This window comes from Arctopsyche grandis, chromosome 11 (assembly GCF_051622035.1).
Source record: "Arctopsyche grandis isolate Sample6627 chromosome 11, ASM5162203v2, whole genome shotgun sequence".
NCBI lineage: Eukaryota > Metazoa > Arthropoda > Insecta > Trichoptera > Hydropsychidae > Arctopsyche > Arctopsyche grandis.
This window is the reverse complement of record NC_135365.1, coordinates 18,897,426-18,914,013: the sequence shown is the minus strand read 5'-3', so window position 1 is coordinate 18,914,013 and position 16,588 is coordinate 18,897,426. Positions and strand designations below refer to the sequence as shown.

The following is a 16,588-nucleotide window of genomic DNA, read 5'->3' as shown; positions in this document are numbered from 1 at the left end:
CTTTGCTATTATTTTGATTATTTACAAATTCCACCATCGATCACTTTTGATTACATTTAACGTAAGTTAATTAGCAATTTTCCTGCGACCACTTTCACAGTACTTTTTAAGCAAATATGTAAATCGACTTTTCAACCATAAATATACATCGTAAGAATCAATAGATATAGTATTTCAATTGACACCCGAACTATTTTTTTAAATAGTGAACTTCGCCTGAAGTTTTATGTAAACAATGAGTCACGTCATTCTACTGGCATTTTACGCATGACGTCTATAGCGGTCATCCTCGAACAAAAGTAAAGTAATTATTTTATACCAAGTTGCCAAAAACTATCATATGAGCAACCACTGTAATATTTCCCCTGTTAATTTCCACGGAAAAGAAACGACGGCTACAAATTATTAAAATGTTCAAAGCTTAATTACCATGATATTGAAATTTCATTTCATCATTTTTTTCTAACATAATAGAAATTTATAAATAAGTAGAAACTCGTTTAACTTTAAAAATAAAAATAAAAAAACCAAAATGATAAGCGTTGTATTGTAAATTATTGCGTCAGCAGTTTCGGTGACGGCAGCACGTGTTCACGTCAAAATGCCGACACTCTCTGTCAAAAGGGATCTTCTATTCAAAGCCTTGGGGAAAATATATAGTTTGAATTTTTATACCTCATTTATAGTTGGAAATTTAAGTTTTTAGTATTTGTTATTCTAAATCCATTTTATTTATAGTACTATCGAAATTTCAACCTTTCACTTCCTATAATATTTTTTATTTCGATCCTTTTTTCCGTCGTTTATATACTAATGTTTGATTCTTTATTATTTACAGCCGATGACGAATTTCAAAATCTGTGTTTTGAATTTGGATTGGAGTTGGATGAAGTGGTAATTTAATTAAAAAAAATATTAATCAATTAATAACGGTTAAATTGGTTCTATCAAATGATAAATCAGAACTCAAATCCTCAATTAAGATCCTGTTCTTGTTTAAAAAATATATGAAAATATGGTGAAAATTTTTGCACAATATGACATATTCCTTTTACACATATTGTTAGCGTTTTGAGGATGTTTGTAATTTTTTTGTTTTATTGCATCATCGTTAAAATCTGTTTTCGACATTATTGCTGAAGAAAATATTTAATAATTTCATTTATTATACATACTAACATTCTAGACAACTGAGAAGCAAATGGTTGCCAAAGAACAAGGTTCACAAGCAGCCGAAGGTGGTTCTGAAGATATTTTGTATCGAATAGATATACCGGCAAATCGTTATGATTTATTATGCTTAGAAGGATTGTCTACGGGCCTTTTAGTCTTCCAAGGAAAGCAAGTATACTTAATTAAAAACTGTAACCTATTGAATATCTTATCGTTATATTTAATACATTTATTTTTTGTAGGATAAAACCTCCTCGGTACACGCTAAAAAACTCTGAAGATGTCAATTCACTTCATCTAACTCCATCAACAGCCTTAATAAGACCGTTTGCTGTTGCTGCTATTTTGAGAAATGTAACATTTACTCAAGACTCCTATAATAGTTTCATTGATCTCCAGGTTTTTTATTTTGCGCAGTAATTTCGAGTAATATTTCACTGTAATACATGTTTTATATCGAAATTGCACTTACAGGATAAACTTCATCAGAATATATGTCGCAAACGTTCCTTGGTCGCCATTGGCACACATGATTTGGATACTATACAAGGTCCTTTCATATATGATGCTTTGCCGCCAGGTGAAATAAAATTCAAACCTTTGAATCAAGAAAAAGAAATGACTGGCGTAGAATTGATGGACTTTTATGCTGTTAGTGTGTTAAAATTTTATCATTTTCTTGACAGATTCTTTACTTTCTAAACATAATTATATAATATTTACAACTACTTGCAGAACCATGCTCAACTTAAACAATATTTAGGAATAATCAAAGACAGTCCGGTTTATCCAGTTATTAAGGATCGTAACAATGTAGTTCTCTCTCTTCCTCCAATAATTAATGGGGATCGTTCTAAAATAACAACAAAAACCAAGAATGTTTTCATTGAATGTACTGCTACAGATCTCACAAAAGTATGATTTTTTTATACCTGATAATATTATATGTATGTTGTAATTAAGTCTCAAAAATTTTATACTGACTTAATTTATCAGGCTGCTGTTGTATTAGATACATTGGTTTGTATGTTTTCTCAATATTGCTCAGAAAAGTTCTCCGTACAACAATGCAAAGTTTATTCACCTGAAGGTTCTTTCAATTTGTATCCAGAGCTGAAATATAGGAAAGAAATCATAAATCCTAATAAAGCAAATATGTACATTGGCATAAGGTTAATAATTCAATGCTGTACTTGTTAAATATTAGATTTAACATTGTTGTTTTTTTTATTTTATATTTTTCTTTTGTACTATAGTGAATCTGGAAAGTCTTTGGCTGAACTTCTGTCTCGTATGTGTCTGGTCTCTGAATGTATTGGTGATAAGTTGAATGTTGAAATACCTCCATCAAGGCACGATATTATTCACGCATGTGATGTTTATGAGGATGTTGCAATATCTTATGGGTAAATTGTAATATACTACTTTCTTTAATTAATTTATCTTGAAATTTTGTACTAAAATTATTTTTAAACCATTTTTAGGTACAACAGAGTACTCAGCGAACAATCAAAAAAGAGAAATATCGGCGCAGGAACCGCTTCTCAAGTACCCATAAACAAACTATCAGAACAACTAAGAATTTCTGCATCACAAGCTGGCTTTACTGAAGCTCTCACATTTTGTTTGGTATGATTTTTTACGCACATGCTACGTGTCCCGAAAGTCACTTTGGGATTTGAAAAACGTTTTTTAATTATTCATAAATATTTTTGTACTTAAAAAATTCTCATTTACTTATAAAAAACTGTTAAAGTCCTCCATTTTTATTTCACATAAATAAATGCCCCCTTTTTATAGCGTTTTCCTTGATAGTGGTCAATAACTCTGGTTGCCTCAAATTTCTACACAGGTATTATCCATGAGTTGTCGGGGTTTATTTATCTATGCATGCTCCATTTTATATCTCCAAAGAAAATAATTGGTAGGCGTCGAGATCAGAAGAATGTAGTCGCTACGAAGTTTTGAAATTTCTTAGTGGCCAAAATATTTGCTTCAGAAAATCTTTTAATTTCTCTTTTCTTATATGTAGATGCAGATGCAAATCTGTTTTGCGATGCAAGAAAATGATTATTTAGGAATCGTTCCTAATAACTATCAAACGAAATATTAGAACAATTCCACGATTTTGTATATTCATTCAATTGCAAATTCTTCTGTGGGCTATTTCTCAATCTTAATAATCTTTTTGAAGACAAAATTATTAAAAATGTTGGAAAATTTCATAACATTTTTAAATTACTGTGACTTTTGGGCAACTATAAATCTCTCTATTATTTATTATGTATGTAATCGCATTCTAAAAATATTTATTTTAATTTAAGTGTTCGCGTGATGACATTTCGACTAAACTGGGCCGAACAATTGAGTCTGTACCAGCAGTCCATATAAGCAATCCTAAAACTCTTGAATTTCAAGTAGCGAGGACGACTTTGTTACCTGGATTACTGAAAACATGTGCGGCAAATAAGAAAATGCCATTGCCTTTGAAAATATTTGAAATTAGTGATGTCGTTATTAAAGATAGCGAAACAGGTTTGTTAATATCTCAATTTTATAATTTTATTAATCCATATTATTATATCTGCATGTGTAAAAAATCACATAAATATGTATGTATTTCTCAAAATATAGAAGTTGGCGCATACAACTCTAGAATGTTTTGTGCAGTATATTCTGCTCGCTCGGCAGCTTTCCAAGCTGTGCATGGTTTGTTGGACCATATAATGAAACTTCTAAATGTTGTCTGGGATCGTAAATCAGGATATTACTTAAATCAAACTGAAGGTATTATTATAAGTTGCCTATTAGCATGTAAAAATTATGTTGACATACATGTATTTAATTAACAAAAAAATTGTTTAAATTTCCAGATCCAGCATATTTCTCTGGTAGATGTGCAGAAATATTGCTAAAAGGCAAAGCTATAGGGAAGATCGGAGTTTTGCATCCAACGGTGCTTTCCAAATTTGAATTGAACAATCCATGCTCTGTTGTAGAGTTAGTTTTAGATTCTTTCGTTTAATGTCTTTCTAAGATTATTTTAATACATCAAATATTTATTGCTTCTGATTCTCATTCATAATTTTTTCTATACTGTGTCTTGTTTATAAAAATAAAGCTTTTATTCAAATTTTCTTACGTTTTAAATCTTCAATTAAAAATTATTAAATAAACCTTAAATATTATATATGCAAGTAAGTAAGATGAAACTTAATGCGTATCAAAAATATGAATTAATAAAGAGCCTTGTCATGTTCTTGGTATTAGGGATAAACAACATGTAAACTGAAATGTTTCACACAATAAAAAACTTATTGTACGAAGTAAACATTTACTATTAAAAAAATTCATTTGTGCCCAACCCATGACTCTATATATGCATTTGAGAAACATACATATGTACATACAAGCTTATTTTAATATACAGAAAAAAAATTTCGTCGTGTCGATAAGAATTTCAGTAACCGATAGGACTAACGGTGTTCAAAAAATCCCCAAAATACACATACATACACACACACATTTTTTTCTAGATCATGAAAACGTGATCAGTAATCGATTCTGAGTTCGAATCAGTCAAAATCTCAAGTTCAAATTTTCGCATGATCACAAAACTTCATCTACTATATACATAGATAAAGTAAAAATATTCAATGATATCGTCTTCGTAGAAACTTTGATTTGTTTTCGATGCTTCCACCCAAACCTTTAAACCTTACATACATACAAGGTCTCTTTCGAAATTATATATTAGATATACTTATTCCATAAATAAATTAATAATATCAACAACTTACGTATATTTTTATATTAAAATTTTATTATTTCAACATACTAAAAACTAACAAAAAATAATAGTCAAATTATACGTACGAACAATGTATATCTTGACCAAAATGCAATGCGAAACTGAAACGAAATGTAATTGGACATTGCGGATCGGGCGGAAGGTGAATGCGATAGCGTGTACATTTTAGGTAGGTCTCACGCTAGATTGGTTCGACCATACCAACTTATAGTTGAACTGTATTTTTAGTTGTAATATATTTTGACCAATTAGAATATAATAGCCAGCAGCATAGCTCGGTTGTTAAGCTTCTGCTTAGCGTCGTGATGTGCCGGGTTCGATCCCAGGTCGGGCCTCGAGTGAAAATGAATTTTTCGGAGTATGCTGCTGGTTAGACCTGAATTTGTGACTCCAGGTTGATCGTTTCCTATCAGAGTTTGCCAATTTTCTCTGATTTCATTGTTGAAACGGTTCCCGGTAAAAATCCTTCCTATATATATATATATAATATATCACCAATAATTTGTGTGTTGATTAATGTGCAATAAATAAGTTTGTGTACGATTTGATAGATGTCTCATTGATTTGCGAGTTTTTCAGTGTCTCGTAATTCAGTTACTTCAGTTAATTCAATGTATTTGTAATTAGCCAGGAAGACGCATTGAGGTTGCCTGTAATGCCTCCCTGGTATGTGTTGTCATAAAAAATAAAATAAAAATAATTCGCCATATGAATCAACTTGGGTTGGACGAAATACATTCAACTATTCAAAATATATTACAACTGAAAATACACTTCCAATATAATAGTAGTTGATACCAAGTTAGATGGAAAATAGTCAAAATATATTACAACTGGAAGATCCACTTCAATTGTAACATGTAAAAACTATTGTTTAAGTAGACGAGAGATTTAGAAAATCCGTTTCGGTCAAACAGAGTAGACCTAATAGATGGATGAGATTTTTAGAGTAGTTCAATTAGTATTTGACTATCGTGAGAAATTAAAAAGTGCTAAAGATATATGAACGTACAAAATAAAAAGTTGTGTAACAAATACAGAATTGTTATAAACCTACTTAATTAAAACAAAAATTATGTTTTCAAAGTTTATTATTTACTATAAATAAATACATAATAAAATATTTAAAATCTGTTAGTATTATATATGAGGTAAATCGAGATATGTTCATAAAACAAAACATACATACATATGTATGTATCACAAATTCTAATATTGAAAGCAACAAGATTATCACAAATATAACACGTCATAAAATATTAGTTAAATTCAAGTAGAAATATTTTTCTCTTAATACTTTGTTAAAAAATACATGTGCACACACTTGTGTACGTACAACTATAAAAATAGATAATTTTGATGTATAAATATATTCTCGCTAATGACTAGATGTCGCGTGATAATTTTAAATTATAAATTAATTACAATTTAATACCATGTCACACGTAGAACAAGATAAGTTTTCAACGTTCAGATAGATAATTTTTAAAAATTAAATAATACATGAGATTTTTCGAGATTCATCATATAAATGTCTCAATTCAATAAATAAATAACTAAATAAAAAGGTACTAATCCAAAAGGAGAGAAATACTAAACAGTTTCTGCAGTTCAGATCTATCGAAAGCTTTATCTATGACAAAAGGACAAAGATAAAATGATAATTCTTGAAGTTTGGGAGCGTTAGTTTGAATAGCCTTAGCAACCTCCATGGTGACATGCATACATCTAGATAGACTCAAAAATGTCAGTCTTTGAAATACATTGTTGGAAAAAAAAGTCATCAAGGCACTTGTGGAAAAATACCCATGCCGCAGTTTCAAAGATTTCAACCCTTTTAATTTAGCGAGATGAAATAAACTAGAGTCAAATAAACTTTTACATGTAGTGATATGCAGAGTGCAAAGACGGGTGCACTGAGATAGTAGTTTAACAATGTCATCGGTCAGAGTGTCACCGTAAATACACAAATCCCTCAGGACGTGCAACTTAGACGAGATGAGACACTCCAAGAAACGACTCGGAATATTTTTCATTTTTTCAATATTGATGTCCCGTAAATAGTAGCAGGTTAACATGTCGTCAAGACTGGTAGACGTGAGTGCGAAATTTGAAAGTATCAACGTTTCCAACTTCTTCAAATGGCGAAACGGCACATTGAATGTATAGTTGTTGTCGCTTTCGTCCGAATTCCGCATTATGAGTGAATTTCTAAAACTCAAAAACTTCAATTTCGGCCAACATTTCAAATCCTCGAAAATGCCGACATTCACTTGTGATATTGATATTTCTAAATGTGTTATATTAGGGCACAATGTCGTCAAAGGCACTCTTATTTCTAAATATAATTTAAAATACTGTAATTTAACTAATTTCAAATGTGATGCAACTCTTGGAAGTATACCATCACGAATTTGTAGATAATTTTTCATGCAAAGTACGAGACGCATGTTGCTCCAAACGGTGGGTGCCGGAACGAGCGCACGCCATCGAGAGCACACTTGCTCAACAACTTGGATGCTTTCGTAATCTACCAAGGAAAATATCAAAATCAACAATTCGTTTGGCAAATCGTTGATATTGACATCTTTGGAAAAACTATTGTAAATTTCGACATTATTGTCACAGGCCACCAGGACTCCATTAAAATTTTCTAGCGAAGGCATGATTTTTAAATTTCATCTCAAAATCATTTACTCTGTAAAATAGGAATCATTCTGTAAAAATATAAACAAAATATATATTATATATGTACTATAAATTAATTTAGACGATTATTCTAAAGATTAAAATGTTTACATCAGTATTTGATGAAGTGGTTTTTGGAATTTTCATATAATTAAGGCTAACCCTTTGATTGCTGACCTCTTTTCTGTTGAAAGCTCGCCTCGCTGAAAATTTCGCCAACATTTCCAACTAGAATTTTTTAGAAATCCAATAGAAAGCCTAGATCACTATCCTAGATAACTACCGCCGAGGATTTCGAATTTTGTAAAGGCGTGTTTAAACTCAAAATATACAAAAGAATTCGGTGCTACTTTAGTATGCGGTCTACCTTAGCATGCGATTTACCTTTGAATCGCAGTCGACTATTTTTATTATTACAAACCTCTTTTACGTTTCACATTAAGACGTCATTTTATATATATTTACAAATATAGAAATATACCACGAAGGCTTAACAGGTAAACCCCAAATGCGCCTTCCTGGTCCACATAATTATTACATAGATACATGTAAATCTAAACAATATCTGACATCTATGGTCAGATATTACAAACGTCGTATTAATACGATAAATAACGATGAATAACTTTCATGTAACAATAAGAATTTTTATATTCGATAAACAACCACAGAGACATCTATGGTGAGCAATATGGCGAAACTTAAGATATAACAATAACTTAAGGTTCGCAACAGAAAATTGGGAAGGAAACGCCAATTTTACAGGAATCGTTTCAATGAAAATCAGAAAAATTGGCAAATTCTGATAAGAAACGATCGACCTCGACAAACCAAAGTCTGACCAATAGCGAGACTTAGCGGGAATCGAACTCGTAACATCAAGTACGAAATAATTCAACATTCACCACTAGACCACGCTGCTGGTTAATATCTCTTATCCGATCGTTTTCATACTTTGCTATATTGCTCATTTTGGTCATCAATATACGTTAATGTATCGTCTGCCATTACGTTGGAGATAAAATATCGTATACAACGCGTTTCTAATTTCAACATTTTCGGGTTATTTGACGTTTTTACTTTATCTGTATGTATGTAGTAACAATTAGATGAAGTATTTTTATTTGTATCGTAGCAACAACCTGTTTATTATAATCTTTGGTTTTTCCTGACGCCCCATAATGTTGTCGAAGCATTTCTATCAAAATATCGTCAGCAGCGAAGAAAATACTGACCCAAACAACCTAATCTTAAATGAATAGGGCCAACCCTTACTTAGCCTAACCTAGCCTGACCCTTAAATAAATAAGCTAAAAAGTAGATTTGTGAAGGTAGACCGCATACTAATGTGGCACCAAGAAGTCTATTAATAAATGTATTTTTCCAAAAATAGTTCCATCTTCTACATTGCTGTTAAAATGAAATGCTCACAATCTAAATGCCAATCCACAATCTAAAATACTTGGCAGATAGGGATTTCCATCGAGAAATTCTGATATGATTATAAATTCAGAAATTCCGGTGTAAACCAGTCTTTATAAGCATTGACACGGATACACGACCCATGTTCAATACATTTTTTTTCAATGCTACCTGGAAAGGCTTAGCGGGTAGTATTCTTGTTTATTTTTTATATACTCAAGAAACAAAGCCTATTCGGCGTATTTCAGGCTCATGGACTTGTTGGCAAAACGTTGATCGGCGTTAGTCAGCATTCAAAGGGTTAAGGCTCAAACTACATTTTGGGTAAAAGATTGTCTGTGCTCAAGTTATATGATTTTTTTTAGTCATTCATTTTAACATGTTAATGTAAAGTAAAATTAACGATATTTCTTACATTTTAAAACGAATGCTCATTCATTTAACTGAATACTACAAATTAATTATATAAAACAACGTGTAATAATTCAGTAAATTTTTGATATATTTATTTTGAGAGACAATTTAAATCAATCTTCAGACTTATTTCCTTAATAAGAAAATAACAAAAATTCGAAATTATTGATCTACTGATATAGTGGGTAAACAATTAAATGAAGCAACTGTAGTGCATTCCAATCAACACAGCATTGATTATATATTAATTCTTATTTGTAATAAATGTGTTATGTTGTATGTTACTTGTAATTATTGCGTTTAAAGTGTATTTTAATAAAATTATAGATTTTTAAACAAAATTTTCGATACTTAAATAGAGACGCTGGTTAAGTTAGCGACTTTGAATTCTACATAATTTGGTCAAGAAAAAAAATCACTTATACAGTTACCTTAAAAAAATCTAAGCCCTGCATTGAGGCCCAACACCTAAATTATGCGAAAAATGTGGGCCAAGGCCCCAACAGCTGTCAAAGCAGGACCGAAACACCGCATCTTTTGACCATTGATGTAAACATTTTTTTCAATGTATGTACCAAATTCGGGATCTCGGAACTCGCAAAATATATTTGTTTATTTCAGCGATATTATCGTCTCAATTTAAAGAAATATTTTTTCCTAAATTTTACAGATTGTAGAAACACAAAGACCATTTATAACTCAAAATTTTTATAGAATCTACAAATTTGTATGAAAGATACAGCCATAAATATGAATAGTATCTATATGTACATAATTCAATGAGTTTGGGATCTCAATACCTACAAGATTTTTACTCACTTTTATACTATAAAATTGAGTAAAAATCGTATTTTATACTATAAAAAAAGGGTGCATGGTAAACGGTACATACCCACTTAATTTGCGCGAGCAGGATACAACAGGAACAAGAGGGACAGACTTTTCCTCCCGTATTCTGCGCGCGCACATTAATACGGGAGGAAAAGCCTATCCCTCTTGTTCCCGTTGTATCCTGCTCGCGCAAATTAAGTGAGTATGTACCGTTTAACATGCACCCTTTTTTTTGATATTTCGACTAAAGATCTTTCGATTTTCGATCTTTGCCTTCCGATATTTGCGTTTTCGGGCGTTTCATATTCGGGCCCGTCACGGAGACCGATCTATGATATACGCAGTGGCAGATCAAGTAAATGGGGAGTCCCAAACGCATTTTAAATTTGAAGCCCCCACTTCAATAAAAAAATCATCGTTTTTTTACCATGCTTTTCAGTACATGGTTTTTCATAAGGATTTTACAAAACCATATTTTTTTATTTATTTTATATGTACTTGAAACACTAGCAGTTTTTTTTTAATAAAATAGGTATTAATTTCATTCATTCTTGTCTTACGAAAGTATTGTGGACAATGATAATAATTTCTAAGTTATAAATTTTGGTAGCAAAGGACCATAGGGGACCCCAAGATTCGGGGGCCCCATCGCGCGCTTATTTTTAATGTACCTATATAATAAACCGCCGCTGGATATATATATATATATATATATATATATATATATATATATATATATATATATATATATATATATACATATATGCCTTCCATGTGCATATGTAGAGTAAAACACTATTTTTTCATTATTCGTAGAAACGTTGACAGCAGTGAAACTGCAATAATACTTAATGTAAGAACTTCATAATAGTTAGGAAATCGTGCAGCTTATTACCAGTGTGGTTACATCGAAATTATATTATAAAATGAAACTCATAATTTCAAGCGAAGTCGCTTTTTCTTTTATGAAACTATTTAAAGAAGCATCGCTAACATTTTCATTACTGTCTATCGTATATCTTCAACGAGTTTAATACCAAGACACTCTTATATACTCTCAACAGACCAGTAATATTTAGAATAATTAAGAAAAACATTTTTAATAATTCCAATTAATAAGATATATATTTCATATTTAAACTTTTCAGGTCATGAAATATCTGTGTTTATTAATAATAACTGCTATATTCCCTGTGTATGGATATCCTGCAAGAAAAATTCACAGGCAACGTATACAGTTCTTTAATTCTTTGGATCCGGTATTTACGGCAAAATACTATTCTGGTGTAGAAAATATCATAAGGGTACGTAGACAAGGTGGATATAAATATGAAAAACCATCCATTTCATTTGACTTACCTTCTAAAAATGAAGTGACTAAGCAAACATCGTCTGGTCAATCTGGTTATCCAAGTAATGAGTCAAATTTCAATGCATCTCCTGTACAGCCTTCAAATCTGTATGCTGCACCAGAAACATCACAACGAGAATCTGTAAATACTGTTGGAGGCTATGATCAAAACGTTCCCTCGAGACCGCAGCCACAACCATCGCAACCCACTGGTGATGGGTATCCATCTAATAACAATGATGATTCGTATGATTATTCAGAACCAGAAAAAATGAAAGATATTGATCCTGTAAATGTACCAGTTGTTGCAGAACCACAATATGACTATCCAAATCCTGAAACTTCGACCCCTGGTAAACCATATTTACCTCCGAAGGTAGAACAGAATTCGGTTCAAACAAACAATCCTCCTATTTCACAAAACGCTCCATCAAATCTATATACTCCATCAAAGTCAGTTGATACACGGTCCCAGAATAAGCAATCTAGTGATTTAGGAAGTAAGTATATACCGCCAGATACTCTAGGGTCGACAACTCAAAATAAATCACCACAAAACATTGGTAATGAATATGGACCACCATCAATCTCTCCAAGTTCTGGTTATGCACCAGCTTCAAACTCTCCTACATCCGGTAATGCCCCAACATCAAACTCTCAGAACTCTGGTTATGCACCAGCATCAAACTCTCCGAGTTCCGGCTATGCACCACCATCAAACTCTCCAAGTTCCGGCTATGCACCACCATCAAACTCTCCAGATTCTGGCTATGCACCACCATCAAACTCTCCAAATTCCGGCTATTCGCCACCATCAAGCTCTCCTAGTTCTGGCAATGCCCCACCATCGAACTCTCCTCCGTCTGGCTATGCACCGCCATCCAACTCTCCAGATTCTGGCTATGCACCACCATCAAACTCTCCAAATTCCGGCTATTTGCCACCATCAAACTCTCCTAGTTCTGGCAATGCCCCACCATCGAACTCTCCTCCGTCTGGCTATGCACCGCCATCCAACCCCCCTACATCTGGATACGCACCACCATCGAAAACTCCTACATCAGGATATGTACCACCATTGAAATCCCCAAATTCAGGATATCCACAGCCTGGTAAATCTCCACCTACAGGATTTGCACCACCGAGCAAATCTCCAGCTTCTGGATACGTGCCACCAGCAAGATCTTCAGCTTCTGGATATGCACCACCAGCCAAATCTCCAACTTCTGGAAATGTGTCTCCTCCAAGACAACCTGAAAAACCTAATAGCAAATATGTTCCACCTTCAAACAAATATATCCCACCTTCCAATGCTGCTCGTCCAACACCGGCTCCATTTGTACCTATATCCACTCCAGCCAGTACATATTTGCCTCCATACCAACAATAATTTTTATTTTTAAATTTATAATTCTTTTAAACAATAAATTTTTTTCGTTTAATGTATTTTTAAATTATTACCTAACAAAAACAAACACAACTATTTACATACATATGTTAAAACTTAACAATAAAAATATTGTATATGTACTACAGAGTGCAAAAAATACAACTTGATTAGTCATTGAATGATGAATCTCAATTTGACTACACAAACATCCGCTAGTTTTTTATGAAGTATGGTACATACATGTACACAATGATATGAGACCTTGTATTAAAAATTTAGAGGGTCTTCAATTGATAAATGACTCATTCTAATTTTTAGTACATCAGTTTTGCTAACAATTCCCTTGAAGGTGGACGTCAAAAAATCATTAATATTAAATTATTTTTGTTATGTAAGTATTTTAATTTAAAATGGTTTTATAGTATGTGCTGTGTTAAATTCAACTATAGTTATTGGAGACGATGAAAGTGATTAGGGCAAAATGTATATATTTTTTTCATTACCTTTATATTTGACATTGAACCAAGTCTTTTAAGTGGCTCAAAAAGAGGCTCTTAAAACACTTGGCCAAATGCCTTCGTGCGATAATATAATAATAAATCAGTTTATTACAAATTTGTCCGGAGATAGACGTTATCAAAGGTAAGACCTCTATTAGTTGTATCAAAAAATATTTAGTACATATTTGTCATTAGAATTATTCATGTAATTATATATTTAAAATTGAATATAAAAAAAAATAGGATTAGCAAATACATACTAGAATTTCTGGAAATTTTGCATTCCCCAACTTAACGATTATGTATGTATTAATAAAAATGTGTAAATCATTCAATACAGCTAAAAATATGTTTTCAGTTTATCTTTCCAACCTTGAAAATGATTAGATTGGTTGATAAAAGTGATATTTTCAAGTTTTATTGCACTATTTAAAATTAACGATTTAAAGCATATAATATTTTAATAATTTTTGTGTTTACAACTAAAGGGTATAGATATACATATTGTCATACTTACCGAGACTTTTCACAAGTTTATTGCTATGATTTCTAGTGTTTCTTTTTTCATAGAATCATCTGGTTAGTTTTATCTACGACAAACTTTTTTGAGGCCTCAATGAAAAAGATCAACATAAAATATAATTATAATACGCAGTGTGCGTGTATCAATATTTTTGGCTTACGTATATGTATTTAAGTACATATGTACATATGTATGTACTCACTAGCTTTTGTGTTCCTTGACTTTTTATCGATTTGAAGGTTGAACGTTAGTTTTTATTTTATTTTAAATGTAACCATAATAGTTGTAATAACGCAATTTGATTCCCAAATTTTAAAATTATGATACCTTTTATTTGTAGCAAAATGAAACTCTATTCGGTATCAGCTGGTGCACCGTCTTCAGCAGTTCGACAAGCTCTTAAGTGCTTGAACATCCCTTATGAACTCATAGATGTTAATTATGGCAGAGGAGATCATTTGACAGAAGAATATGCAAAAGTTTGTCTTTTAATTACACTGAGCAACCAAAAAAATTAACGGAGCGGAGACTATCAATCTTTACTAAATTTTACCCATTGAATTTGAATATGACAATAATAAAGTAACTAAAAAATACATTGTATGTGCATACATACATACATATTTAGTGTATTTGAATATTTCATTTTGTTTTAGCTTTAGTCATAAAAAATAAATTAACATTATATACATATTAATAAACATATCGATCATTATTTTAGGTTTTTACTGAAATTTGTTAATTTATTTGTTTATTTATTTAAAAAATATAATTACAGAAAAATCCCAAAAAGGAAATTCCTATAATTGATGATGACGGATTTATTTTGGGTGAAAGCAATGCCATTCTTCAATACATTTGTGATAAATTCAAACCAGATTCAAATTTATACCCCAGAGAACCACAAGCTCGGTATATTAAACACATTAAGATTTTTTTTCAGTTCAGATTAGCTTCAAATATATTTATTTTAAAAATTATACATTGGCGTCCATTTCAGAGCGATTATAAATCACCGATTGTGTTTTAATTTGGCAACATATTACAAATATATCTGTGAATATAGCGTAAGTATAAATATTTACTTGATTATTACGATTAAAAAAATGAAATTATTTTTATGCCACTGCATTTACAGATGGATCCCATATTTTATGATTATGAACGTACACCACTTGGCTTGAAAAAAATGCACGTTGCTTTGGATAACTTTGAAACATACCTAAAAACGTCGGGAACGAAATATGCAGCGGCGGATCACTTGACAATTGCTGACTTTCCTCTAATAACATCAACAATGTGCTTAGAAGCCATTGACTTTGATTTTTCTTCATATAAAATGGCAATGAACCATAAATTAAATCGATCAATGCTGGATCAATGAGGATGAATATTAATAATTATGTTCTCTTTTATTCTCCTTTAGATCTCCAATTGGTATGCCACATATAAGAGGGAATATCCCGAGTTGTGGGGAGAAGCAGCTGGTGATTTGAAAGATATGATTTCCTATGCAAAAAATCCACCAGATTTATCTCATTTGACTAATGCAATACATCCTAGCCGCAAAAGTGCTAAATGAAATTAAAAATGTTGTACCTGCTTATCAATGTAGTGCTTTTCATTTGATTTAATACATAATACAAAATAAAACACATGTTAAAATTATTTAAACCAGAAAAGAATCACAAAAATTTCACAAATTAAAACAAATATTACATGTTAAATGTATATGTATATATATATATATATATATATATATATACAGTGGCGGACTGGCCATACAAGCGAACATGCCTGATGGCATGTGGGCCCCACTATCTGTTAGAAAATATGGGCCCTCAGTAAAATTAAATAACTTTTTAACTATTTCAGTGTAAAAATGTACTCAGTTTGATGGTCGATTTTTGGAAAAAAAATTTCGCTTTTTACATTATATTTTTTCAAAAATAAGCTTATTTTTTCATATTTTAAAACGCAATAAGGTGTATGCAAAGAATATTTTCCATTTTTATTCCGATATAAACAAGATTTATTGAAAATTTTTCAATTTGACCAATCTTTGCCTGCCCCTCCCAAGAAAAAGCTGAAATGACGTTCCCGATTGTTTTCTACCGAAAGTAAAAGCCGCTTTTATGCCGCATTCTTTTATGATGCATTCTATTTACCTAGGACAAGGATTAAAACGAAATATACAATGTAATTTATGGATTTATTTTGCTTTTGTCATTTTTCTTGTACCTAAATTTGTTAATTCCCATTTTTTAAAATTTTATTTATTTTTTGCCCTTGATTTTTAGCGTGATGGAAATAAGAAAATGTTGTTATATGGGGGGGGGGGGACACATTTTTTTAACCCTGGTTGGGCCCTCTTTGACTCCTGGCATGTACTGATTTCAGTCCCAGTCCGCCACTGTATATATATATATATATATATATATATATATATATATATATATATATATATATATATATATATATATAT

The 16,588-nt window shown here is 31.4% G+C and overlaps 3 protein-coding genes across 4 annotated transcripts; 2 read left to right on the top strand and 1 right to left on the bottom strand.

The window, feature by feature from the left end:
* The first annotated feature begins 544 nt into the window (after positions 1 to 544).
* beta-PheRS (phenylalanine--tRNA ligase beta subunit) lies at positions 545 to 4,603 on the top strand. The gene is made up of 12 exons (XM_077441524.1): positions 545 to 659; positions 839 to 894; positions 1,187 to 1,341; positions 1,416 to 1,572; positions 1,648 to 1,824; positions 1,909 to 2,088; positions 2,170 to 2,345; positions 2,430 to 2,579; positions 2,658 to 2,802; positions 3,498 to 3,708; positions 3,808 to 3,960; positions 4,047 to 4,603. The coding sequence occupies exons 1-12, from the start codon at positions 602 to 604 to the stop codon at positions 4,196 to 4,198; spliced, it is 1,770 nt and encodes a 589-aa protein (XP_077297650.1). The 5' UTR covers positions 545 to 601; the 3' UTR covers positions 4,199 to 4,603.
* A 1,851-nt stretch (positions 4,604 to 6,454) lies between these two features.
* On the bottom strand, positions 6,455 to 10,035 carry LOC143919285 (uncharacterized). The gene is made up of 2 exons (XM_077441523.1): positions 9,940 to 10,035; positions 6,455 to 7,701 (listed from the first exon to the last, which is right to left on the bottom strand). The coding sequence occupies exon 2, from the start codon at positions 7,648 to 7,650 to the stop codon at positions 6,556 to 6,558; it is 1,095 nt and encodes a 364-aa protein (XP_077297649.1). The 5' UTR covers positions 7,651 to 7,701; positions 9,940 to 10,035; the 3' UTR covers positions 6,455 to 6,555.
* A 3,632-nt stretch (positions 10,036 to 13,667) lies between these two features.
* LOC143919283 (glutathione S-transferase 1-like) lies at positions 13,668 to 15,764 on the top strand. 2 transcript variants are annotated; one of them, XM_077441521.1, is made up of 6 exons: positions 13,668 to 13,722; positions 14,444 to 14,582; positions 14,882 to 15,015; positions 15,104 to 15,170; positions 15,242 to 15,445; positions 15,530 to 15,764. In XM_077441521.1, exons 2-6 carry the CDS (start codon positions 14,448 to 14,450, stop codon positions 15,683 to 15,685), a joined length of 696 nt encoding a protein of 231 aa, XP_077297647.1. In that variant the 5' UTR covers positions 13,668 to 13,722; positions 14,444 to 14,447; the 3' UTR covers positions 15,686 to 15,764. The 2 variants fall into 2 exon arrangements, with proteins under 2 accessions (XP_077297647.1, XP_077297648.1); XM_077441522.1 differs by lacking the exon at positions 13,668 to 13,722 and adding an exon at positions 14,005 to 14,349 and having other exon boundaries at positions 15,530 to 15,747.
* The last annotated feature ends 824 nt before the right edge of the window (positions 15,765 to 16,588 follow it).